Below are 26,599 nucleotides of genomic sequence, written 5' to 3' on the forward strand. Positions count from 1 at the left end.
CACGTGTGCTCATTTAAAATTTTCTAGAATTTATGAGTTATTTACAGAATATGTTAAAATAAAAGCATACAATGATATCACAGATGTGAAAGCCTTTGAAATGTTAAAATATTCTATCCAATAAAAAGAGAGATTTATTTAGAGAAGTTTGTTTGAATGCTTATACACTAAGAAGCATGTTTTTCTAGGCCACGATTAATTGCTTAACTAGCAAGCATAACAGAGTAAGGGTACACTGTAAGTAAGTGTGCCTTCTGATAATTATGAAAGCTTTTTGTAAAAAGGGGGAAACAGATTATATGTACAATGAATTCTTAAATATTTTTATGCTGAGGGGTGTCAAATGTTTTATTAGAAGTCTGAATTACACGATATTAAGTAACTGAATCTGATGTTTAAGTACTGTTTTTCACCGGGGGGCATATTCATCAATAGTCCTCAGTATCTAATAATTGAGGGTAAGAATGCAGAGGACTTTCTTTGGCATAACTACAGACAAAGGAGGCAAGCAGGCTCTGCTTATGCTCGTGCTTACCTGGAAAGAACCTGTCTATCCTGATTTCTCATATACCTCCCGCTATATCGAAAGGTTACAAACACAAATACATTTTGGTGGGTTAGCAGTGTTTTAAAATTTTTCTAGAAAGTTGCCAACATTTCACCTGAAAACAGGAAGATCTGGCAAAACAGAGCTTATACTCTGACATAATAATTTGTTAGAGCTGATAGGAGCTATCTCCCTCAGACAACGAGAGCATTTCTACCTGGCCTGCTTCACTTATGAATATATTATATATATATATATATATATATATATATATATATATACACACACACATATATATATATATACATATATATATATATATATATAAATAAATTTATAAGTTATTTTTAAATCTTTCTTTTGATACCCTTTTCCTTCTACCTTAAGAACCAGAGAGCAGAAATAGACTCAAAAATATCTGTGCTCCTGCTCAGTTTTTTCCTCCATCAATACATCAGGCCCGTAGAAAGTGCTCATTAAAAAAGGTGTTGAACACAAGTCTCAGTGATGGTATTCGTGCCAGATGTTCCAAAGAGCAACCAATTCAAGAAACGTGCCTTGGATCACATTAAATGCCAGGGCAGTCATTCACAACAGGGAGGGAGGGAATCAAGACCTACGGTCCTGTTGCTGAGGACTCATTGTCACGGTGAGTGCCCCATAATGATGGAAATACAACAGGCTCCTCAGCTATGCTGGTATCTAAAAAAGCGGCCGAAAACCACTGAGTGATAGGAAGCTAGAAACTGGGTTAAAAGGCATGGCTTAAAGTTTCTCTGTGATGGTTTCTCTTTATCTATTACAAATACAGGGTATACAAATCTGATAGTGGTAGGAAGCTGGTAGGAGTGTGCTCAGGTCTCAGGAATAGACTTCTTAGTTCACGTCCGTCGGTGTGATATGGCAGAGGTCCTAACATGAGGGTCCAATTTTAAGCCTTTTGATAAAGGGTCACTCTCTGCAAACCTTCTAAATTATACATCTTTACAGTCTCATAATGCTTTACTTAAACACACAAATTACAACATGTAGAATGAGAATTATAAAGAGAATTACAGAGTCTACAAACATTCTCAAGGTCATTGGGTTCATGGCCTTCTGAAGATTATAAAGAAAACAATCCAAAAGGAAATCTTTATTTGGTTCCTAAAATTCTCTAGAGAAAAAGTAGATCTGAAAATTCTCTTTTGATTGTCAACATTTGCAATGTTAACTTACCAAAGAAACTTATTTTCAAGCGAAGGTCAAAGAAAATCTTGTTTTAAATAATGTTTGGAATATGTATTATATGGCAACAACCACTGGAAGTAGGTATGAAATTAGGGGTTTTGGAATATTAACATCGCAAGTAGTGGGAAACACTTTTTTTTTTTTTTTTGTCTATGATTGAAAATGTCTTAAGGGTGATATTCTGGGAGAGTTATTAAGAAGTTAGGCAGCAACTAAAGTTCTGTTCTTGCTTTTCTTGTTAAGTTTCACTGACTTGCAATGATTTATAATTGGTCCAGAAAAATGATATCACGAATCTACATTAAGGTATTTAATTATGGTAAAATAGAGTAAAATAAAATAAAATGAAATGAAATGCTGCACTGGTGTAAATTGAAATTCTGGAATCCCAGGCAAAAATTTCAGAAAGCTACATTGCTGGTAGAATCTATAAAACTGTGCAATTAAGTCTGTTTTAGAGAGGGATGAAAATATTCATTTACAGCTCCACAAATATTTAAAGAATGCCCACTGGGTGCTCAACACCATTTTCAGCTCTGAGATTGGGAAAGAAAGAAACCGACCTTTACCTCGTGCCCATCATCTGTCAGGAATTACATTAGATGCTTTCTCATGTGATATTCCATATACAGTTGAGCCTGGAACAACACAGGTTTGAACTGCATGGGTCCACTTATATGCGGATTTTTTTTCAATAAATACCATAAATGTATTTTCTCTTCCTTATGATTTTCTTAATAACATTTTCTTTTCTTTAGGTTACTTTATTGTAAGCATACAATATATAATACATGTAACATACAAAATATGTGTTAACCTATTGTTTATGTTATCAGTAAGGCTTCTGGTCAACAGTAGGCTATTAGTGGTTAAGTTTGGGGGCATTAAAATGTTATAGCAGATGGGTCAGTGCCCCTAACCACCCCACTGGCCTCTGTGTTGTTCAAGGGTCAACTGTACTCCAACCAAAAATCCTTCCAAGTGTTCCATTCCACTGCTTACCACAGCTCAGAGAGATTAATGATCTGCCCAAGGTCAAGGGTTCAGTGAAGTAGTGTGGAAAGATAAAACAGAAACCACCAGAGAAGCAAAATAAAGAAACCAAAAAGCTGCATCTTGTTGCCAAGGTCATTAAGAAATGCACCAAAAAGTTTACTCAGGGAGGCAGTGTGAGAGGTTTTTAGTGCTAGAAAGGGAGTTCAGATGGTTATGTTAATTAGGCACTGGGACCTAGCATTCAAGTCTGTGTACAGCTGGTTAAAACAAAACTCACTGACTTTAGTCAGGAAGGTCTAACAGGATCTGGCACGTGGGGAGGGGGAGGGCATTCAAAGTTCCTGGTCCATTCTTACATTATTAGCCTTCAATGAGGAGAGGTAGTGATGAAACCCAACCCAGTGATAGCCAGTTTGCTATCTCCTAGGCAAGGCCTAATACAAGTGGAAATTTTTCTTTTATTGTAGCTAAGGCAAGCAACTTTAGAATTCCCACTTAGATACGGGAAACATTTTTAACATCTCCAGAATGAGTGACTGAGAAAAACAAAAAAAATACTAACACGAAAGTAAATAGACAAAATTCCAAAAGGAAAAAAGTTATCTGGAAAAAAGCTGACTACAGCATAGGCAAGAAACTCTTCAGACAGACACAAAAAGCAATGGAAGGTAGAAGAGAACATTATTATCTCACCCTCTGTAGCTCCTGGCATTAAAATAATTGAATAAAATAGTGATAAGATGTCAACACAGTACCATCGGACTGCTGACAAGTAACTCAAATACCCTTGCAAGCTTTATGTAAATTACATTACGACCTGATTTTTCTTCCCCAGAGAAATACAGTTATGACGATGACTATTCACGCACATGGAATGATGTGAAAAGCTAACTAGATTTTATGGATTATTAAAAGTCCCCCAAAACAAAAGACTGACTAAAAGCATTTTTGGTTTGAATAATAAACCTAGCAAAGCTAAAATAACTTGGGGACTTAAATATACAGATGAAGATACTCCAGTTTCTGTTTTCATATACTGCATTTTAATCTCACCGGATAGCCAGCTTTCTACTTCCTACAAGGGAGGTTGCAGAGTCCCCATTAAACATATTCATTGTTTCTGTTCCCATGGTTCACTGATAATGCTGCCCTGTCACAGCTTCTTTTACAATTCTGTTTCCAGAATTATGAATGAGCTGAATTTTCAGTCTTTGGTGCAAAATTATGGTTCTGCTTCAGAAACTGGCACTGCTGAAATTTTATCACACCGTATTTCCCATTATAAAATTAAGGCATGTTCTTTTGGAAAAATGCAGCAAATACAATTCAATTAGATTTGTTTGAGCAAATACTTTCTGAAGAGTCTCTTGGGTTGTAGACTCGGTTACTGACCTCATAGAGCTTTTAGTCTAATGTCTTTCAAAAGAACACAATTAAAAATAATGAAAACTTAATATACAAACTATTACAAAAATATACAATGTGCAAGTGTCAGCACTTGTGAAAGATGCTGCTGGAAGAAGTGAGGATATGGCTGCACAGAACCTTCACAATCTAGCAGAGAAATGGCTTCAAAAAGATGATGTTTGTTGTGAAGTTTGAAATTTTTTTATCCAATATTTGTCATTTCCCATTCTTTCCATGGGAAATTCAGTTATAGCCCTATAAAGACAAGCACATTTCCTAACCCTTCCAAGCACTGCTTGTCTTAAGAGACAAACAGTATAGCCTTCTAAATGCATCTTTAATTCCACAGTCCACATTCTTCAATTCCACGTTCCAAGTTCTCTTTACCAAAAATTAAAATGTCACCACTCAGACAAGATCAAAGTCATTCTATCTTACCATGACCTATTATTCTATCTTGGAGGAAACCTAAAAATAAGTAATAAAGAAATGGCAATATTTGGTTAGTAATACAGTGACAGAGCATTAGAATCCTTTACTAGTTTATGTCACATATTTTTAAAATTGTCTAAAGAGATGTATTCTCTGTTTTAAGATAAACTTACACATAAACTCAATATAGCAAAGAAAGCATAATGCTATGATTTAAAAAGATGGAATCTGAAATCATAGTGCCTTAAGGCAAATTCTGGCTCCACCACATCTAACTGGGTGACCTTGGACAGATTAGGTAAATTTCCTGTGCTAACCTCCAGAGCATTCAACCTTTGGACAAAAAAGCTAATAAACACTCCATGAATGGATTAAAATCCATAGCAACGGTCAACACACTTTTTCTGTAAGGGCCAGATAGTAAATATTTTAGGCTTTCGTGGCCATACAGTTTTGTCATAATATTTCAACTCTGCTGCCGTTACAATAAAAATAGCCATAAACAATATGTAAACAAAGGGCATGGCTCATAGCTGTGTCTCATTATTTATAAAACTTTATTCGTGGATTTGGCCAGCTGGTAGAACTATGGCACATACCACTTAGTATCTTAGCTTTTTGTGTTGTTTTTTTTTTTGGCTTGCTGCTAACATATACTTGGTATTCAAATCTTTATCAGTTTATTACTGGGATATTGACACTTTCCATTCTTATAAAACTAAATGTAGTAAACTTGTGATTAGTTGAGAAGAATAAATATTAAAACAAATTTCACAAAACATTGTGTTCATTCACGTGAAGTGACAGGAATAGCCAATAAAGAGTCATGCGCAAATAATGTGCCAATTAAAAACATTTAATACCCAGTGGGGAATAGGTCAGTTCTGTAGCTCACCAACGTGTGTCACCTGGCCACAAGTGTTTTGAGACTAGCATGTAAAATGGAAATGACAATGTGCTAACCCAATCCCCGGTGAAACTTTCCTCTTGTGAAATCAGTGTCACGCTTTCAATCACTAATATGTATGAGTGTTTGCAGGTGGGTATGAATGGATGCATAACTTGGGAACATAATTAATAGAGTGTGCTTTAGCCAACAATAAAAATGTTGCAAGTGGTCTTCACAGTTATATCCAGATTCAGCCATCTGTTAGTTTGCTGATACAGCAGAATGATTTTGTAGAACAATTATTTCAAAGAATCAAAAACACCATGGTTAAATTAGACAGCTTCATTCTCTGCTGGGTCAGACAGTGGGGCTGAGTTGCTCACAATGGGGCTGGTTCCTGAGACTGGCAGGAAGTCCCCAGTGACCCCTGGCTCAAGCAGAGATCCCTTGACTCAGGCAAGTGTCTGGTTTGGTCACATGGGGCTTTCTTGTACCTGCACCCCATACCTCCATCTAAGTATCCAGCTTGGGTTTTAGATTTTAGTTCCTGCTGCCTAGATTGTATACTTGATATTTAAAAAAGCAATAATTTGGCTGCTCACTCAGATTGCTTCTCCAGATTTGAACTTTATTAATGCCTAAATGTGCTCAATTTTGCAAGCTGCACTTAACCAATTAATTGGGTCTTACCCTTTGATTGTTCACAAGCCCGATTACTAGTGGTCTTCAACTAGGCTGTGGTTAAGTGCTCAGCCTCACTGGTCCTATCCAGTCATGCCTGCCCTCTGCAGAGCAACAATACTAAAGAACACATCTATCATATGACCTCCAGAACAGTGCAGCAGAGCTTGGCCTCCCAAGTCAAACGGACGTGGGTTTGAAAACTGTACAAACAGCAGGGTATGCTGCATAGAGCTGTCGGGAAGATTTTATTAAGAGACATGCAAACTAAGAGCGTAGCACTAGCACTGATGAATGCTATCATTTCCCAAAGACATCAGAAATGTCAAAGAATGAAAGTGAAGTTGCCAGGGGTGTATAGGTTCAATTAATCCTGTAAAAAGACTTGCAAACTAAGAGCTTGAGGAAGAGGGCCTCATGCACACCCATTCTGTGAGTGCCTGCCAGGTATAAACGATCCTAGATACTGGACTACAAAATAAATATGACAAGCCTGGTCCTCACAGCGTTTAAGATCAGGACACAGAGCTCAAAATATATGTAGAAACAGGTTCCTGTGGGAGCACAGAGAAGAGACACTTGTTTGAACCTGGAACTCCAAGAGAAGATGTCTTGAAATAAGTCGTGGTGGTTAAATAGTTCGGCAGGTGAAGACCATGGACTAAGTGTGAAATGACATGGCACAGGTAAGATGTACAGGTAGCTCAATCCACTGCAGTTTTAAAATGCAAAGTGGAAAGACAAAGAGAGGAGAAGTTAAATCATCAATGCTAAGAGTCCCCATTCCTCAAATCTTGGCATAGGAACTGGGGGTCTTACTAAATCTCAGACACCTGAACTCTGCTGAATGAATGTGCTTTCTGTGTGGAGATTCTGGAGATCCATCTACTGAAATACTCAGACTAATTTCCATAAATAACATAAAAATATCTAATTAAAAAAAGCCAATTGACACTTGGACAGCAATTATATCCCAACCTTTTGGGTTTGGCCCTACTCAAGAAGACTTCAGCATCCCAAGAAGTTCTAGCATGTTCTCCATGTAAGGGAAAGATGCCCTCCTGGTTTTGGGTGAGTCTTACAGACTGTTTCTGCCCGTACTGACTGCTCATACAGTGTCCCGTGTTTATGAGCTGCTGCACCTCCTGTATCTCTGGTATGTCCAGGGGCCTACTTCCTCTGGCATATCGGGATGGTCAGAAGGATGCATGGGGTCTAATAACCTCCTGTCGGTAGGGTAAAAATTGTTCTCATAGATCCTCAGGAAAGAGTCTCTAAATCAAGTCCCTGACCAGGGCAGGTTAGAGACTTCCCGCTGGTTCTTCTTTATAGGCAGGAGTGGAAGTGGTACGTGCCATTTTAAGGCCTGGTCCATAAAAATCTCCAACAGATCATCCTCCTTTCCCTTCTCCATCTAGTGATTGCATGTATGAATGTCTAGGGTGACCTTTGAAGCCACATGGGGTAGATGGGGGAGTCACTGGCTCTCCGGGTCCCTGAATGACTGTGTGGAGTAGAGCAGATCATCCCTCTCCAGCTCAAATTTCCATGACCTGAAACCCAATTACTGCAAAGTAAGCAAGAAATACATTTCAACTAGGCTTAGGTCACTGAAATTTTATAGTTGGTTATAGCAGCAAATCTATTTTAACTAATATATCTGGCTAAATATATTTGTGACTAACTCTTGTTTTTTTTAAACTAGTACTAGAGACAATCTCATAGTTTCAGAGCACTGCAGTGTCTTATCCTCACAGAAATTTATTTTTGTTACTCTAAAACCTAGTAATTATTATACAGTTGAATCAGAGTCTGCAAAATCAGGTATCTATAAGGATAGGCTGGTAACATAAATCAATAAAGCTGGCATGAAAAATAGAAAAAACAATTACTGGAACATGCTTGCCTTAAAGAGGAAACCTCTATTTAGTTTCCAACAATTGTCATGTCAGAATGCAGGCCATATTGCTAGATCTTTACATTTTTTTGAGATGATTGAGCGATCCATAATTTATGTGAATTTTTCCTATTTTTATTCTCTGCAAGCTAAATAAAATATAGCAATGGGCTTTGTATAAACAGACTCGTATTGTATGAACTGTGACTTTAAAGTGACATAGAATCCAGCTTTCAGACATGCCCCCCAAACCATCAAGGTTGGTATCAGGTATGTTCTTTGAGAGATCAGAACCATCTCTGATGCCGAAGAAACTAGCCCACAGCAAATCTCTAAAACTTAAGAAGCCAATTTGGAAATTCAGAGAGTCCTCACAGTCCTGGAATGTGAAACCTACTGAGCCTAAGAGGTGCTGCGCCTTGTCTGGAGAGAGAGAGAGTGAGGGAGGGAGAGAGGGAGAGAGAGAGAGAGAGAGAGAGAGAGAGAGAGAGAGAGAGAGAGAGAGAGAGAAATATTAGCCAATTGTGATGGTACATCAGCAGCAGCAGTGAGTTGGGAAGACAGGCCTGGTACACAGTGGATAATATGGGCCAAGAATCCAAGAATGATCAAGAGAAAACTGATGTGGAATTTTTAAGTAGCCACTTACACTTTCTTCACAACCAGCTCCAACAGTTGTCAGCTTTAATCTCTAATCTAACGAGCTGACAGCCTGTGGAGACAACCAGCCCTGCTCCCTAATGCTACCACTGCTCCATAGAACCACCAACCATGGTCTAAAGGATTCCAGTGTCCACTGGTTGTCATTTGTGAAACCTCCCAACATGAACCGCAGCACCTTCTTTCATAGATCCTGACTCCTTACAACAGTCCAAGGCCCTCGGCATGGAAAATTTCCCAAGTTAAATCTTAAGAGCAGAAGTAGCTGCTGAATGCCCCAGAGTCTACTTCAAAAAGGGGACAGCCTTCTTCTGGTAAATTCAAATGACATTCTGAAACACACCATCTTCTTTGGCCTCAGGTGGACTAGGATTTAATGCCCACTTCCCTACCTTCTCACAGTGTGTGCCTAACTTTGCTGTTCTTGGGGGAGGGCCGAATAAAATCATGCATATAAAACACTTACTATAGTGCCTCACACATAGGGCGCCCCCACACAATAGCTTTTGCTATTACGGAGCTGCATAATGTCAATGGATTTAGGTAGAGGTTGTTTAAAGTGAGCATGTAATACACATTCACTAAATGTTTCCTAATATAAAAGCAACCCTAATTCACATCTTAAGCTTTAAAGAGCTGGAAGCTAACAGTTTTGTTTCCTATTCTGGGGCTACAAGAGGATGGTTTCAGAAAAAGAAAGCTATTGGCTGTATTGTACATTCATTGTGATTTTATTAGTTAAGCTGATAAAGAAGGAACTACATGCAAAGATCATTTAAAAGGAGACAGTATCTGCAATCAGCCCCACTGGCCAAGAGGGTACTAAAGGACATTTACTAAAGAGGGTAATTATACATGACTTGATAACCACCCAAAGTTCTGTTGATTATTGCAGTGAAGCAGATACAGAAGGAACCTCATCCTCTGAAAAAAGACTGGACCTTAAAAGTGTCCAACCGCCAACAACACTGTTGAAATAATGCTCCTGGTTCACAACACATCTGATGCGAATTTCAAATATGGGTCCAACCTAGTCCAAACAGTCCTGACAGTCCAAACCAGGGCAGACTATCCACAAGCACTGAGAAAAGTCTACCATATACAAGACAAGAAAGAAGATAGGTGTTTTTTTTTTTGTTTGTTTTTCTTTTCTTAGGCCCTCTTTGGCTATTTTGTTAAAGAAACTAACAACCTGTGTTTTGGCACAAAACTTAAACAGATAGATGCTTATCAACAGCAAGAAAGATAAGGGCTAGCTTGTCAAGGATGCTTTGCTTTGTTTTCTTTCTAATTAGTTAGCTCTTTAGGAAGGATACTTCCTCTTGGCAGGAAGATGGGAATTTTGGCTAACCCAGCTTTAGGCTCGGCGTTTTAGCCTTGGGGACAGCTACAGCAGACATACTTTTGTCAGTAACAACAGGCATCCACCAACCACCTAAACTGACCTCTGAGATCTACGCATCCTTTAAACCTGGTGATTTTTTAAGGCTGTCAGCTGAGATATCAAGCAGACCACTTTCTGATGATGACAAGCTATGTCTGCCTCCTTCGGCACAGTCTCCCTCCACATCTTGAGTAACACACATGTTCCATAAAATACCAGCCATGTGTAATAAAACGAGACTAAAATTTGTCTAGAACGTAACACGGCACCAATCCCATTTACATTATGTGATCATAAAATTTTATTTTAAAGATGTAAAATATTCCTTACCTGGTCTTCTTCTCCTCCACCTTCTTCATCGTATTTTAAAATATTATCTCTTACATCATCTTCTGGATCAATTAAAAGTTGCTTGGCCTGGCGTTCTTTGTCCCGGCGCTTCATCCATACCACAAACATCAGAACGAGGACTAGGTAGGAAAAAGATTGAACAAAAGCATAGTATTTTACTTAAAACTTGACCTGTCTAATCATAGTCTTCAATACTAATAATTTAGACTTACAATAGGTTGAAAGCTTGTAATGAATCTTTTGCTCTATTTTCTGTTTCTGACCTCACGTTAAGAGAGACAAGACAAAGCAAGACCCCTAGCCCTGGGTTTAGAATGTGAAGACCTCGGTCCCAGAATCTGGTGGCCTGTGAATTCACAGGGTTATTGTCTGTCCTCAGTTCCATCGCCTACACATAGAGGCAATAACTATTTCGATCTTTTCCTCTGGCTTGCTAGAGGATAAGATCCTCTTAATAAAATGGTTTGTAAATTCTAAAACAACAAATAACAGTACATTAAATTGTTACTCGGTCATTTAATCGCTGTTTCATTCAGGTTGGTCAGTCATAATTAGACTCCCCAGCTCAGGGAGAATGGCCTTTCTCAGAGAGGGTAAGGGCTTGCCAAGATGACTTGGGCCATAAGTTGCAATTGGATTCGCAGTTGAATCTTGAAGATTTTTACTTCTAACGGCTGGTGTTTTTCTACTGCACTACTGTGCATTCTGTTTCATATTAAACTGCAGGTTTCAGGTAAAAAAGCCTAGAGGATTAGTTTGAGCACTGAAATAACATTAGGCTTTCATGCTTTACACTTTTGTGCCAGGTTTAGAATCATAAATTTTCCAGAAGGTTGATGTTAAAATCAGCACCGATTCCTTTTCCTTCAAAATGCTATAGTCACTTCTTCACGCCGTAATCCATCATATCTAAGTTTTTCTTGATAAGGTTGGCATATATGCCACATTTTAGTTGAAACTGAAACATATCCCTAAGTGCACATCTAGGAATGCATTCTCTCTGCAATCTGGAGATATCAGTTTACATCCTGAAGCAAAAGATTTAATGACTCCTATTTGAGCACATTTTTATTATTGGCCATAAAAGTAAATATCCTCCTTTAAAAGCCAGATACATGATCTCATTTGCCATTGTTTCAGGGCTAAATCTAGCAAGTGGATTATTAGTATAGCATGCAGGTTTCAAATTATAGTCAAAGTAGTCTCCACACAGGAAGTAAAAAATGCTCAGGCTTCTATAGTAATTGCTTAGAATAAAGGGACAGAATTCTAAATTACCAGAACACTTGTAAATGGCAAAAACATAAAAGAAATGGCCAACATTTTCAAGAAAATGATTGGTGCATAGCATGATCACACAATAAACTAAGTCCTGCTGCTATTCAACAATAAAACACAGAGCCTAGGCAATTTATCCTTTTAACCTGCATGCTTAGAAGTGGTTCCGAAAGTACTTTCCGGTGGTTAATTTCTTGCATTCCATTGAACCAAAAATTGCAAAGTATCTTCAAAAGGAGCAATTCCTTAATCTAGACTTTCTCTAAAGACATAGAATGTATTGAGCTGTGTAATCACTTCCATTGTCAAATGTGCTATATGAAGTACGATTTCTCACTATTGTATGCAGCCCTTCAGAAACAAATACCTTGAATCCTTGCATGACTGGAGCAGGTTGCTGACTGTGCTTTATATGAAGGAAAGGAAAGGAAAGCAATACGTGTATTTTCCTAAATCATCAACTACGTGCCATAAATTCTACTCCTATCATAAGATAAGTGCTCAAACTTAGTACTACCTAACATTTCTCTAGGAAAAGAATTTGTCACAGCTCCCCAAGCCATCTGCATCAGAAAATGGCAACAGGGCACGAAGAGGTATGCTGCTGGGTTTGCCGCAAACATGTTAAGTGCTTGAAACAATGGTGACGGTTTTTCCTGTTCTAAAGTGGATTTGTCAGGGTTTTTCCTATTCTAAAGTGGATTTGTCTCATATATGATTGGCAAGAAAATGCTCAGAGGTCAAAGAGAGTTGTTAGGTTACTTTGAAAGAAAACGATAACAAGTTACTTTGCTAAACATCCTCAAAGCCACGAGTTAAAATCTAAGAGCCAAACGGAAAATACTTACTGAGCAGGATGATGATGCAAAGCAGGATGGCAATAATGGCACCTGTGCCAAGCCCTGCACCCACAATTCTATCTACGTCTGTGCAGTCCCCGTTGGAGTCACACTGGCAAACCTTCACACGAAGGACGGAAATATTTGATTTGGGAGGATTACCCGAATCTGTGATTATGATTGGAACTTCATATATTCCAGCTTCAAGAAATTTTATCTTTAAATTAAGCTGAGCAAAATCACCTGTATAAAAAATACAGTTTGATAGTTAATACATAACATGATAAAAAAACACATAGCATTTTCTAGAACGTACTTGCTACCTAATAGTATATGCATAGTAGATTACATCTGTGCTGCACTGGAACACTTCTTTGGCTTTAAGGGGTTTTAATATCTTATTTAAACTTTAAGTAGCTTTTAAAATATATTTAATGAGAAGATTATAAAGCACCTAAAATTACCTTTTCCTACCAGGCTTCAAAATCTCTCAACTGCACATATATTCAAATAATGAACCTGTTCTTACCATTAAGCCGAGTGATGGTCCAATTTCTCTTAATAGTCACTGGAGACAAAGGAAGATCAAAAGCAAATGGTCCAGCATTTGGATCAATGTCATAATCGAGTGCTGTGATGTTAATTGAATTGGGGTCTGGAGTTTCGCAAGTTTCTGCCTCTTGAGGTAACACTTGAGGGGCATTGTCATTAATGTCAAGTAAATAGATCTGCAGTGTTCCTGTTCCACTCATAGGAGGAATTCCTTAAAAGGGAGAAAAATCACACCAACACTGAACAATTCTCTCCAATGAGCCTCTGTGACAAAGAAATTCTCAAAGCTGCTAACCTTGCCCTGATCATTGCATAATCTTGGAAAAATCTAGTTGCCACAGCACGTGGGCAGACTGTTTTTGGAACAAGGCCACTTCTTGCTTCCTTTTGAGGATGACCCTGAGCTGCCATACTGGCGTGCAGGAGCTGTGTACATTGACAACGCATGCCCCTGCCAAGTGCAATTCTACACCTTCTGTGCCCTTGCTGTCTGTTACTCTGGGCCCTGTACCCAACACGCTCCTCTAGGCACTGTGGGGAATATAAGAGCAGCAGAACACGAGGCTCATGATCTGGACCTTGCTCTTTTGATGGAGAACCAAGACATGTGCATGAAAGAACATAAGGATGCTTTGAAAGTTCAAACACAGCTACAAAATATTGAAAACAGTCCACAGATGAGTAATACAAACCCACTTACGTCATCTTGGGAAGGAACACCATGGAGAAAAGAAATGACATTTATTGACCAACTGACTACCTTCTTGAGAAAGTATCAGGTTGCTCTATAGACCTCATTCCACTGTAATCCTATGAAGTAGGTTTAAACAGATATGAGGAACCCATGTCTCTGCAAACTGCACATGGTCACACACTCTTATAAATGGTGGGGTTGCTACTAAAGATTGGTCTGCCTGACCCCAAATCCATTCCAGTTCCACCATAAAATGTTGTCTCTACCACTTCTTGTGATAGTTTCGTCTAGTTATTTGGCCTATGCTATACGAGAAATATTTATAAATAAATGTATATATTGAATATATATGTGTATATATGTATATACAGTAAGCCCTCAACGTCAGCAATAGGTTCTGCGTCTTTAAGCGAAATGACGTATAACGAAACCAATTTTACCACAGGTTAATTGATATAAACACGAGGTCCTACCACGTTAAATGAAAAAACATTATTTGAGGAACCTGCTATAATACAAATATAATAGAGATTATGTCATTATACATACATACAATTATACTATTTAATTATATATTATATAAGTATACTATACTAGAAATATAACCATTTTGCAAATAAAGCTGCAGACTAAGATCCAGAGGTTTAGATGATCTACCCAAGGCCTGCAACTAGGAAGGAGCACACATACATTCTTGAGGAGAGGTCAAGAAACAATCTCCATGGACCTCTCCGAGGAATATGAATGGCTCTGAGAGCAGGGAGAATTAAGGTGGAAGCATAGATTGGTCAGGAAACGATGTTCTAATACCAACACGACCACTATGATACTCCACAGTTTGAGGAACTTTCACATTTTTCATCATATTTAACATTATTTGGCTCGGATAATCACTCTACAGAACAAGCAAGCAGCAAAAACAATTTATCAATAATGAAACTAAGGCGATGCGAGTAGCAGAGCTTGTCCGACCATAAAAGAGCAGAACTGGGACTCCAAATCCAGCCTTGTGATTTAAAGTCAAGTGTATTTGCCAAGCATCACAGTGACAGATTTAACCGCTCACTTCTCTCTCATATCAAAACCCCTTCCATTAGAAAACAATCCACCTTGGTCAATGAAGAATTTGGTAGCAACATTTGTATAAATAATTTTATAGCTCTTTAAATCGCAACATAATGGTATAAGATATATTATTTTAAGTTCCACTGTAGAGGAAAGCTACCGCTTACGTATGGTGAGAGAGTATAAAACATACACTAATGCTGTGCTTTGATGTGCGATGCAGAAGCTGTTCCTACCAAGTTTCAACTCTAAATATTTGAACAGTAGTTCTCATATCAGAAAGGATAAGGAAAATATCCCTTTGGCTCTGTCGCCACATAGATTTATAACAGATAACGATCTCATTGAATCTTATAATACAGGATTTGGAAAGGTTCATTGAAACTGTTCTTATCAAAAGTATTTGATTGGCAACATTTTTCAAACTGCACAACTCGACGACCAGATTGAAGCCTGCTGTATTTATTATATGCTACCACTCATAGTCTAACACTAAAAGGATTTTTAAAACAGTTGTGATTCAGTTTTGAAACTATTAACACATAATAGAATATTTATTTGTGTGTTTAGTTGGTGCCAGGCACTGTTTTAAAACTTTATGTGTATAAGCCATTTCATCTTCCCCAATACACTATGAGTTAGATACTGCTACCACTATCCTTATTTAAGAGAAAAATGAAATGGACAGATTTAAGGCCATGTTGCTAATCCACAGTTAGAAAATGGCAGAGCTGGAGTCTGGACCCAGGGGTTTAGGAAGAACTCCAGAGCTTGCACTCTTAAACACACATCATACTAAAATCTAACAAAGCAAAACAAGTGCAATACCAGGTTTACATAAATAACTTTTATCTTATGTATCTTTTTTAAAAAAGTGCTATCTATTCAGCTCAACCACTTAGAATCCAGTATTGACCCAGATAGAGAAAAAAAGGTGCTAAACTATATGTTCCAAAACCAACACACTAAAGCTGTGTACTCAATTATCTCAACTTATGCCCAAAATTAATAGTTTCCTAGCTCGTGGCAGACTAGAGGCAGGGAATTAGAAAGAGGAAACATGCTAGAGACAGACAAACTGATGGTATCAGAAATATAAAAAGACCATCTCAAAATACAGTGTCTGGGCCCCTAAGGATACACTCAGCCTGCAGTAATCAGGCATCAACGTATAGCAGGGCAGAAAAACCACAAAGGTTTGTAATCACAATACTAGGCTGCCATGGAGGGTTTATGGACATTCTACAACACAGGTAATATGTCATTGAAACCCCAGCGGAAATGGAAAATAGATGTGGGGGCCTTAGGGTAATAAAGGTCAGTTTTCTAGACAATTGGGTTTCGTAGAAAACCTCATTTCCTGATGATGCATTCATGATGAGGCTCTATTCTCTTTAACAACATACAGGATAACAGTGACTATATTTAATTACGTACCATTGTCAGAAGCAAGGAAAGTAGCATTATATATATTATTTTTCACATTCGGTGATTCTCTGTCCAAAACAGCAATTGTAGTTATTTGCCCATTCACAGGATCTATTTTTAGCCAATTGGCAGGATCGGATAATTTTGTGTATCTACAAAATGAAAGTGCAATAAGTTTAATTTTTTTGTGATATGAAACTTGAAACATAAAGCGGTATTTCATTGGTTTCATTCCAAATGCAACCAGCTCATCAATTTGCATTTTTGTAGATGGTGGTTGGAACGAGAGCTTTTGCATGGAAAAGTATTTCTGTAAAAAGTATTTCTGTCAAGTGGTTATTGGAAGCACATAAAGGTTGTATGTGGACAGGCATGCAGGAAACAGTAGATACACGTTTGAGGGGAAAGACAGGAGCTCAGTCTTTCTACTGTGGGCTAAAGTGGATTTGACAGATCCTATTTTAAGCTCCTGTCTAGTTCAATGGATAGCAATGGTGCAGATCAAATAGCTCAAACATACCTTTTAAGCAAGCAGTAGCCCTAATGTACAGGACTTAAGAGGAATTACAATGGAAGTTGAATTTTCTAACATATAACTCCTAAAACGTTGACAACCTTATCATGGTGGAGATGAGGTCATAGTGGGGAGACCACCCCCCATAATCCCATGCCTGCTAGGATCTCCCACACTGGGCCACACCTGAGAACTACACCATTCAAGGGACGTCCCACAGTTTGAACGTGTATGAACCAGATTATCTGTATCAGTCGATTTATCATCTTAAACGCCTTGTTTATTGCAGGGGATAAAGCTTGGGTAACCAATATACAAGTTAGAAAAAGTATCCTGTTTCCAGAGGTAAACAATGGTAGGAGTCCAATACACAAATTAATTAGCTATTTACCTACGTTGATTTCAATGTATAGAGAAATGGAGAAGATACGTAGCTAATATGCAGTTACCTGTTAGCAGCAGTTCTGAAAGAAATTAAATAAAATATGGGATAATTTTAAAAATTATCATCACCAGCAATGACTACTAGTCATGTGGGGTATGCTCTGCCAATCAGCTCTACTCCCTCATCAGGAAAGATAAATTACATTTTGATGAAGTTTGAGATCTTTACAGATATGCTTTGGAAGTCCTTTCACTACTGTAGAGGTAAGAGATTAAAATAATTATATTTTATGTCTTGGTTTGGCATTAGTTTTCTTCCTGATGTGTAGAGAAGAGATAAATGTTATAAGCTTTTGAGTGTCTCCTATTTATTTACAGTTGAAGCTTTTTTTGTGATTTTGGTATGGAATCACAGGCTAAATTATTATATATTTAAAAAAGGAAAGGGGGCAGAAAAAAAGAGGCAGGGAACATTTGTTTTTTCCCCAAATAATAACTGAGGAGATTCATTCTTATATTTCTTATCTACTATACTCATGGATCAACTGAGGAACCGTCATCAAAGAATTAAAAATTATTTTGTAACACGTAATTTTAATTCCAATGAAAATTTCTTACTCGTTTTATGCACAGCATAGAATATATGTAAATTATAAAAACACTGTCAATGACATTTGATACCTAATATTTTGCGGCATGTATCGATCTGGGTCCTGAGCAGTAAATGTTGTTAACATGGTACCAGCATGAAGGCCTTCTTCTTGGCGAATGATCTTGGGATTTGGGGCAAAATAAGGGTTTTCATTCACATCAATAACTGTAACAGACACAGTTGCAGTTGACTGAGGTGGGTGCTGAATACCCTTGGCTAATGGCACTTGATTTTCTGCAGCGACAGTAAGGACAAACATCCTATTTGTTTCAAAGTCGATCGGCTGGGGGAAAAAAAAGGGGAAACCATATTTTTGCAGGAAATAAGAATATTTGCATTCTGCAGTTTATTATTCTATCAACTCCTTTTCCAAAACATTACTTTTTCATTCACACCAGGTTCCTCTCAATTTTCCAGAAAACATGCATTAGCATGGTCAGTGATTGAAATATTTAACCACAATTTCTAGAAAATATTTACAAATCTTAGCTACTTCAAAGATTTATGCTTACAAAATAATGCATATTACTATTGTATGGATTGAATTTATTTAGCTACATCTAAAATCTTGATTATTCATAAGAACAGTATGGTTGACCAAAAAACTAAATAATACGAATTCAAGTGAGAACATGATGGTCTAGATTATACTCTTCAACATTGTTACAAAGACCATTCCTCACTAGGAAAGCTTTTGCCAGTCTGTGATAAGTGGGAAAAACAGAAACTAAAAAAATGTAATTTTTCAGAAAGCTAAACTTATTCTATTTAAAAGTATCAATTCATAAATTGAATTACACATATTAAAGAACACACATACACACTTTTAAAAAATAATAGTATTTGTAGGTGGAAGGTTTGTTTTCCTCCCCGACCAAACTAAAACTCTGGCTATTTTCCAAAATAATTCTGGGTATTTTACTGATCTGTAAAAATCCCAAATGTAAGAACAACACTCTAGATAAAAGACAATGCACAAATAACCCTTACTGTAAATAATAACTTCCAAAGTTCCACTGAACCCTATTGTCAATAGAAAAGTTACTGGGAGACAAAAGTGAACAGACTGAACTTTCATTCTTAATTTCCGTTGATCACCTTCTAATGGAGGTGCAGATAAGCAGTACTGCGTGGGAATAATACAAAAAAAGAGCTTGGAGCGCTCTCATGCCATCACAGGTAGTCTAAGAATGATCAAGAGCTAAAGCTAGTAAGTAAGCCACATGATTAGCACAAATCTCACCAGTTTCTTAATCTAGACCACCTCTCCAAATCTTCAAACACAGTTTTTGTTTGTTGGTTTCCTCACTCTAAAATCCCCAATTCAGCATCCCTTCCTCAATTATTGTAAACAAGACAGTAAAGAAGCCAGAAAGTTGAGACAGAATTCTTTTGAGCGATTTCATGCACCACATAACATTTATTTATGCTAAGTGGTATGCATACTTCTATGAGCTTTACCGTGGAGGAAGCTCCTCTAGCCCTCAGAACAACGCTATGACTTCCGTACTGTTACCATCCTCACTTTCTGCCTGGGGAACCTGAGGCTTACAGAGGTTAGCCAATGTGCCGGGGTCACAGCACTGCCAAGAGCTGAGCTCGGCTTCAAACACAGACGTTCAGGCTCCGGGGGCTGTGTTCTGGATCACTTGCCTATGTTCAGCAATTTCTCAGCGCCACTTCATGGGGGAAGTTATCACTCGACTCACGCACATATACAGTTCTGGACAATGGACACCTCAGTGCATCTTTCTGTGTTAAGGCAACATTTGGGTTCACTTACAAATCAAGAGTGCTGGGATGGGAGGCAGGGAAGCACATCTGTTCACGGGGTGGTTAAACAGAAGAGAGGTTCACTTTAAAGAGCTCTTACATTAGCGCTGTGGATTTATTACACTTGAAGTTAACACCCCCCTTTACTTCTAGCACTCAGTTTTATGTTATTTTTTGACAAGGATCAGAAAAACTAATTTCTTCAAGTCTTGAACATAGCATTTAAAAACAGCAAGGTAAATTGAAAACCTTTTAAAAGCGTAGGCCCTCTTCTTGCCTGCTCATTCCATTTTACTTTTGTGCTATTTTCTACATTGTTCCCTGAACCAGTACTCTAATAGCAACCTACAGGCATAAGAATAGTAGGTGCTGGGCGTCATTCCTAATAGTTGTCAATTGGTGATCCAAACTTCAGGATGCGAAATGTCACTAACGCACAACCACCCTGACGGTTAACCCTGTGGTGGGCTTTCCTGTCTTCAGATGGTTAAAAATGTCCAAAACGATTTAAAAATGTTCATATTCCAGAGATAACGTGAACATATCTATGTTGGCCTCAGCCTCAACACACACTGCAAAATAACAAACGGGACTTACCACAATACATTAATTCCAGATTTAGAGATGTTTGAAAGAAAACAGTCCTAAAACTGAATAACAAAAGAGGTGGCATGCATAGAGGGTGCCAAAAAATGTATACACATTTTAAGAAAGGAAAAAAACTGTATTAAGTTGTAATACTTAATATATACTGAGAACAAAAGATGAATACAAGTCACGTGTGACTTCTGCCATTACAAGAGGTGCTCAAAGTGGTTACCATCAACGTCCAGACACTTCTGATTACGGCGAACTACTGCTTGAGCAACATTGACCAAACTGTCCACTGGTATACATTTTTTTGGCACCCACGGTACTGGTCACTGCAGAGTGGCCATAAGGTCAATGACCTGAGTTGCACTTACTTTCACCACTGTGACTAGGCCGTCGTTACTGTTCGGGTCGGTCTGAATGGCAAAGCGCCCTGTGGGGTCCCCACCGCTGATCCTGTACACCGCATTCCAGGCTGGCGTGTGGGGCTGATCCTTATCAGTCACAGTTAGATTAGCTACTATGACATCCACCCTGTTTTCAGGGACTTCACCATAGAACTGTAAGAAAGAAAAACGTCAGTCAGAAGAGCGATGTGCATGAGGGAAGGACAACAGCCTGTCTTGATGACCACACCTGTCTTGATGACCACACCACCCTGATATTACTGTCCCATTAAGTCTTGATTATCCCCACTCAACGAGGAGACCAGGAATGCAGGTAATCATAGCATTTATGTTTGATTTTAATAACTGTAACTTTTCTGAGCAGTCAATGTTTTCCCAATCATGTCACTGTTTCATTAATATTAAAATTAGCATCCATTTAGGAATATCAGGATGAGTAATGGGAGGGAGGAGAAAAGGACTTGTCTGAGGGAAATAATTTTCCTCCAGAGATAATAATAATTATAGGCGGACGAAGGAGCAAAAATCAGGCATGTAATTCATGAACCTGAAAATATTTATAATTATTTTGTTATAACAGCACTAAGTTTTGGGGGGAAATTTCTTCCAGGCAGCATATTTTAACAGCGTTATCAGTGGACTCAGTGACTGAGAGGAAACAAATTACTTTGGTGCCTTATTTAAACCGTGGTTTAAGTGACAGAAAACGTCTGAGTCAGTAGCCATTCTACAATTAGGTTATGCGACTTTCACCTCTATTTAACACATTTATTATTCATGACAAAGTATCTCAGTAATGAACCACAGACCTAAAGTTCTGTGAGTGACAGTCTGTACTTACTGACATGGCAGTAAACTCTGGAGGATTGTCATTGACATCTGTCACCGTGATGACAGCCGTAGCTGTGTTTGAAAGGCCGTATGTGGGACTGCCTTCCGTGTCTGTAGCTTGAATTATTAACATATACTGTTGTACTTTCTAAAAAGACATAAAGATAACTTAAATGAAACTAATTCCTCAAAAAGACATAACAGTTGTTCTATAAATGCCGCTTTATTACACACGGAGAGCACAGCATCGTTCATTCTGATTAACATTACTTGAAATTTCCCAAGTGGAGTTTACTTTAACTCACAAAAGCACAGGTCTGGTCTTTATCTAGAGAGATTTAACTATATATTTTCACTTCTGCTTGTGGAAGGAATGCAGTGCAGATGTGTGAAATTCACAGCTGAGTTGAACTTTCATCTGGCTTCAAACTTTCCGTTTCTTCTGAACTTCTCAACATTATGATCAAGCATTCAAGTCCATTGGTTTGTAGTTATTTTATCATATGTTAATTTCTGCCCAGTTTAGGATACAAAAGACAGTAAAGAATCTTGAGAGGGAGAAGAAAGTATATATAACTCACAAAGTATATATGCTTTCTTTTATATATATATATATATATATATATATATATATATATATATATATATATTAGGTAGGATTACTGAATGAAAAAGTAGGCACATCACAAATTTGACATATACTTAAAAATTGCTCTCTGAAAAGTCAATGCCAAGTTCAACTCCTACCAACTGTGTTTAAAGCCTATTCCTCAACCCTCTTGCCAAAATGAGATTTTATCCATCTATAATTTTTACTAATCTGATGAGTTAAAAGTGATAGCTCATTTAATTTACCAAACTGATTCCATGTAAATTAATAATTATTACATATGTTTATACATATTTGTTGGCATACTTGCATATTCTTATCTGTGTCCTATTATAACAGGTTTGATAAAATATTTTCTCCTAATTCCCATTTGTACATACTATTCATAACTATATAGGAGAGATACATTCTTAAATGAACTAAAACCTAATTAAAGGATTTATGTTTATATTCTTCATCCTGGAACAAAGTCGGTATTTAATATTTGTATACGCAATGCATTGCTATTTGGACATAACACTCATAGTGTCCACAGACCTATAACGGATATGGACATATTTACATACAATTATTATCAAATAGGCATCGCTGCTTTCAAATTTCAGAGACAATTTTTTAAAGAGGAGTCAAATTAAGCTGTAATACACTTAAGAGAACATCTTGGGCTTGTCTATAACATTAGATGACAAACTTGTATATTAGGAAAACCTAACCAAAATGAGTATCTAAAATCATTTGAAATCTCTGTGGAACTTGGTACAGATAAAAAGTTGACTGGTTTCATAAATGTTAAAACATTCTGAACAACAAAACTCATTTCTTCGTACAAAAATAAACTGTCACTGCAAAGTGCAGTTTTCCGTGATTCTAAATATAACTAACATTATGAATGGCCCTGCTTAAGGGATTTCTGGAGCTTGGATAGAACAGACACAAATTGCAGCTTTTGATTTAGTTGTTAGTGGGAAGAGCAAGGGAAAAAAAAAAGGAGGAGGAAGAAAAGCCAAAGCTCACACATTCGATTTTAAGTCTCTGTCCACCCAAATGCCAATCTCTAGCAGTTATTTACTTTAGTTTTCTTTTTTTATCTTACTAAAAGAGAAAATACCGCACTTTCTTAAAGTTAAAAAAAAAAAAAGGGAAAAGAAACAAAGGAATAGTGCTGGTTGAGCCATTTTAAGTTTTCTTAACCCGTAACACCTCACCATAATGCTTATGTAGGCTAAAGTGTTTCTCAATGACTTCCTTTCCCAATTAAGAGTGTCATTTCGGCTTAATGTTCTCATGGTTAGTGAGAGAATTTTGTAGGGCACTCAATTCAGTCTCCCAGCTGAAAATAAAAATTTGTTGTTGAAATTCCATTTTTTTGGTTAGCTGCTATTTGCAGAAATGGATGACAATCTCAATTTTTTTAAGTTAAGCTTTTTTTTTAACATAAAAAAAAACAAGAAAAACCACAGACATTATATGGAGACATAGTTCATTGTTAATGCCTAATCTACCAAGATTTTTAAATCATATAAGCATAATATATGAAATTATCCATTGAGCTGAAATAGTGGGATCAGTAGCTAATACTTGAAATTTCCTATTGCTTCAAGCTAGTCTTGAAATCTGTAAGTCACAAAAGAACTTTGTTATTTCTAAAACACAATGTCTCTTCAAATAAAGAAATAACAACCTGGCAAGTAATAAATATAATTTTCGAATGCCTGGTTGGTAAAAGGCTCTTACATTCAGTAACGACAGCCTACGTTTTAGACAACCAAACTGTTTAGAGCTTCTGGCTTAATTTAGTCACTGGGCATCTGGTTCTGAATGACTGACATTTAGATTCCATAAAGATTTGACTTTCCACCTTCACAGTCCCACATCTGACCAAGGGGCTTTGCTTAAAAACACTTCCTCACTTCCTATTCTAGAAAGGATAAACTCATCTGCTTGCTGACAATCCTTCCCTCTCTTTCTCAACTATCTTACCAAGGCTATCACGTTTCATCCACTTTCCCCAAACCTTTGGCTTTTTAAATTTATTTTCAAATGCCTGTCATTTCTCGATGCCATTGCATTTGACATTTCCTTTCGCCTAAACTGGTGGTTCTCAACCAGGGTGATTTTGTACCCTCCAGGGGACATTTGGCAATACCCTAGGACATTTTTGGTTGTCAAAACTGGGGGATACTACCGACATCTAATGGATAGAGGCCAGAGATGCTGCTAAACATCCTATGATGCGCGGGACAGGCCTCCATAGCAAAGATTTATCTGATCCAAATGTCAATAGCGCCAAGGTTGAGAAACCCTAGCCTAGAATATCCTTTCCTTTATTCTGAGCCTGATAAACATGAAGCTTAAATGTCGCCTCAGAGATGACTTCTGAAGGTCCTTGAGGCCGAGCTGTTTGTCTACTCAGGAAACACTTTTTTTTTTCACTGTTTCTAGTTTATATGGTTGTCATCAATCCATATGCCTGTCCTGACCCGCTGTGTACACACCCCTTCCCAGGGCACCTGCTTTGTCAATGTTTATGTTGCTGTCATACACATAATGCCTGACACAGAGGAAAGCCTAGCAATAAATGCTCTTTTAAAAATTTTTTTAAATTATAGTGGATATACAAATTATAGTAGCTTCAAGTGTACAATATTATGATTTGACATTTATATAACTTACAAAGTGATCATCATAAGTCTAGTAACCATCTGTAAGTATCCAAAGTTATTATGATATTATTGACTATATAACCTATGCTGCACATTATATTCTTAGGATTTATTTATTTTATAACTAGAAGTCTGTACATCTCATTCCCCTTCACTTTTCTGGGCCATCCCTCCCCCAACCCTCTCCCCACCCCTGGACGGCCATCAGTTTGTTCCCTGTATCTATGAGACTGTTTCTACTTTGTTTTATGTTCATTTGTTTTGTTTTGTTTTAGATTCCACATATAAATGAAGTCATATGGTATTTGTCTTTCTCTGTCTGACTTATTTCACTCAGAATAATAGCCTTGAGTTCCATCCAAGATGTCACAAATGGCAAGATTTAATTTTCTATGACTGGTTAATATTCCATTGTGTGTGTCTCTCTCTATATGTATATAAGTGTGTGTGTGTATATATATATATACACATATCATATGTAACATGTCTTCTTTATCTATTCCTCTATTAATGGATACTCAGTTTGCTTCTTTATCTTGGCTACTGTAAAAATGCTGCAGTGAACATATATATGGGTACATGTATCTTTTCAAATTACTGTTTTCACTTTCTTTGGATAAATATGCAGACGTGGAATTGCTGGGTCACATGGTAGCTGTATTCTTAATTTTTTGAGAAAGCTCCAGACTGTCTTCCATAGTGCCTGCACCAGGTTACATTCCCACCATCAGTGCACAAGGTTTCCCTTTTCTTCACATCCTCGCCAACACTTCTTTGTTGACTTTTTGCTTTTGGATGGATGAATGGATGAGACACCTTGGACCTTGCATTACATTAGAAAAATCATTTTAGGTCTAGGAAAAACCATCTTCTTTACACAGTTAGCTATCATTTATTCCTTAGAACATATACTAAGAGAGTAAACTACCCCACTGTTTCCCAAACTCGTTATTCATAGACCGTCTTTCCAATTCTGCCGCTCCTCATATTTCTATACCATGAGACACTTACTCTTTACCTTGACATTAACTCCCTTTAAAAAAAAAACCTTAATTTATTGTAAATGTACCATAAGTGGAAAACTAGCATCACTTGCCATACACATAACTGTAACAATAAACACAATACAATCCTTGTACTCTGGTAGTCTTTACTTGATGGAGTAGCATCTAAAAGACCTGTAGTCTCTGGTTTTCTCTAGAGGCTTTCCTATGTGTATCTGTTAAAATTATTGCACCTGTGTACCACGTTTGAAACACTGAACTAGAGGGACATAAGTGAATGAAGAGGTGAGACCCTTCAGTCATTCATTTGGCAAATATTTAATAAATGTCTATTAGATGCCAGGCAATGTGGTATTTATTTGACTAAAATAATGAACCAAACCAGAGGTGGCTTTGCTGTCATTAATGATGGGGATAGATATTATTGCATCATGGAACCAAGTGTACAGTGCAACTGGAGTAAAGGTAGGAAGAAATGATGCAAGGAGCCTTTAACGGGGCGTCGGAACGAGTCCTCAGAGCATGAGGGAGGAATGAACGCAAGAAGCATTTTGGGGGTTAATCAAGAGGAACCTGATGACTAAATATCAAGGTGGATTGATGGCCGTGCATGGTAAAGGCAAGCAGACCATTATCTTGGGAGGCTGAAGAGAAGGTGGTCATATAGAACTGGAGATTCATCAGGAATCACAGATTTAGGGAGACAACACATTTGTTTTTGAATTGCACTGGATTAGGGAATGGACATTTACATACATAATAATGTCATGAGAACTTACAGGGGAAGTACAGCTTTGTGAGCCTGTTCAAATTTTTAATTCCTAAGCCCCAGTTCCCTCA

General features: G+C 37.6%; 1 protein-coding gene across 1 annotated transcript in view; it reads right to left on the reverse strand.

The window, feature by feature from the left end:
• Positions 1–26,599, reverse strand: part of CDH2 (cadherin 2) — a 207,268-nt gene that overhangs the window by 13,622 nt on the left and 167,047 nt on the right. The window contains exons 8-14 of the mRNA XM_074340200.2: positions 21,493–21,630; positions 20,619–20,804; positions 17,910–18,163; positions 16,340–16,482; positions 13,121–13,354; positions 12,601–12,834; positions 10,454–10,593 (exon numbers count right to left, since the gene is read on the reverse strand). Coding sequence (XP_074196301.1) covers positions 10,454–10,593; positions 12,601–12,834; positions 13,121–13,354; positions 16,340–16,482; positions 17,910–18,163; positions 20,619–20,804; positions 21,493–21,630 — 1,329 coding nt within the window. The remainder of the gene's footprint in view (positions 1–10,453; positions 10,594–12,600; positions 12,835–13,120; positions 13,355–16,339; positions 16,483–17,909; positions 18,164–20,618; positions 20,805–21,492; positions 21,631–26,599) is intronic.

This window comes from Rhinolophus sinicus, chromosome 4 (assembly GCF_057876585.1).
Source record: "Rhinolophus sinicus isolate RSI-liver-muscle chromosome 4, RSI-T2T, whole genome shotgun sequence".
In the NCBI taxonomy this organism is placed as follows: domain Eukaryota; kingdom Metazoa; phylum Chordata; class Mammalia; order Chiroptera; family Rhinolophidae; genus Rhinolophus; species Rhinolophus sinicus.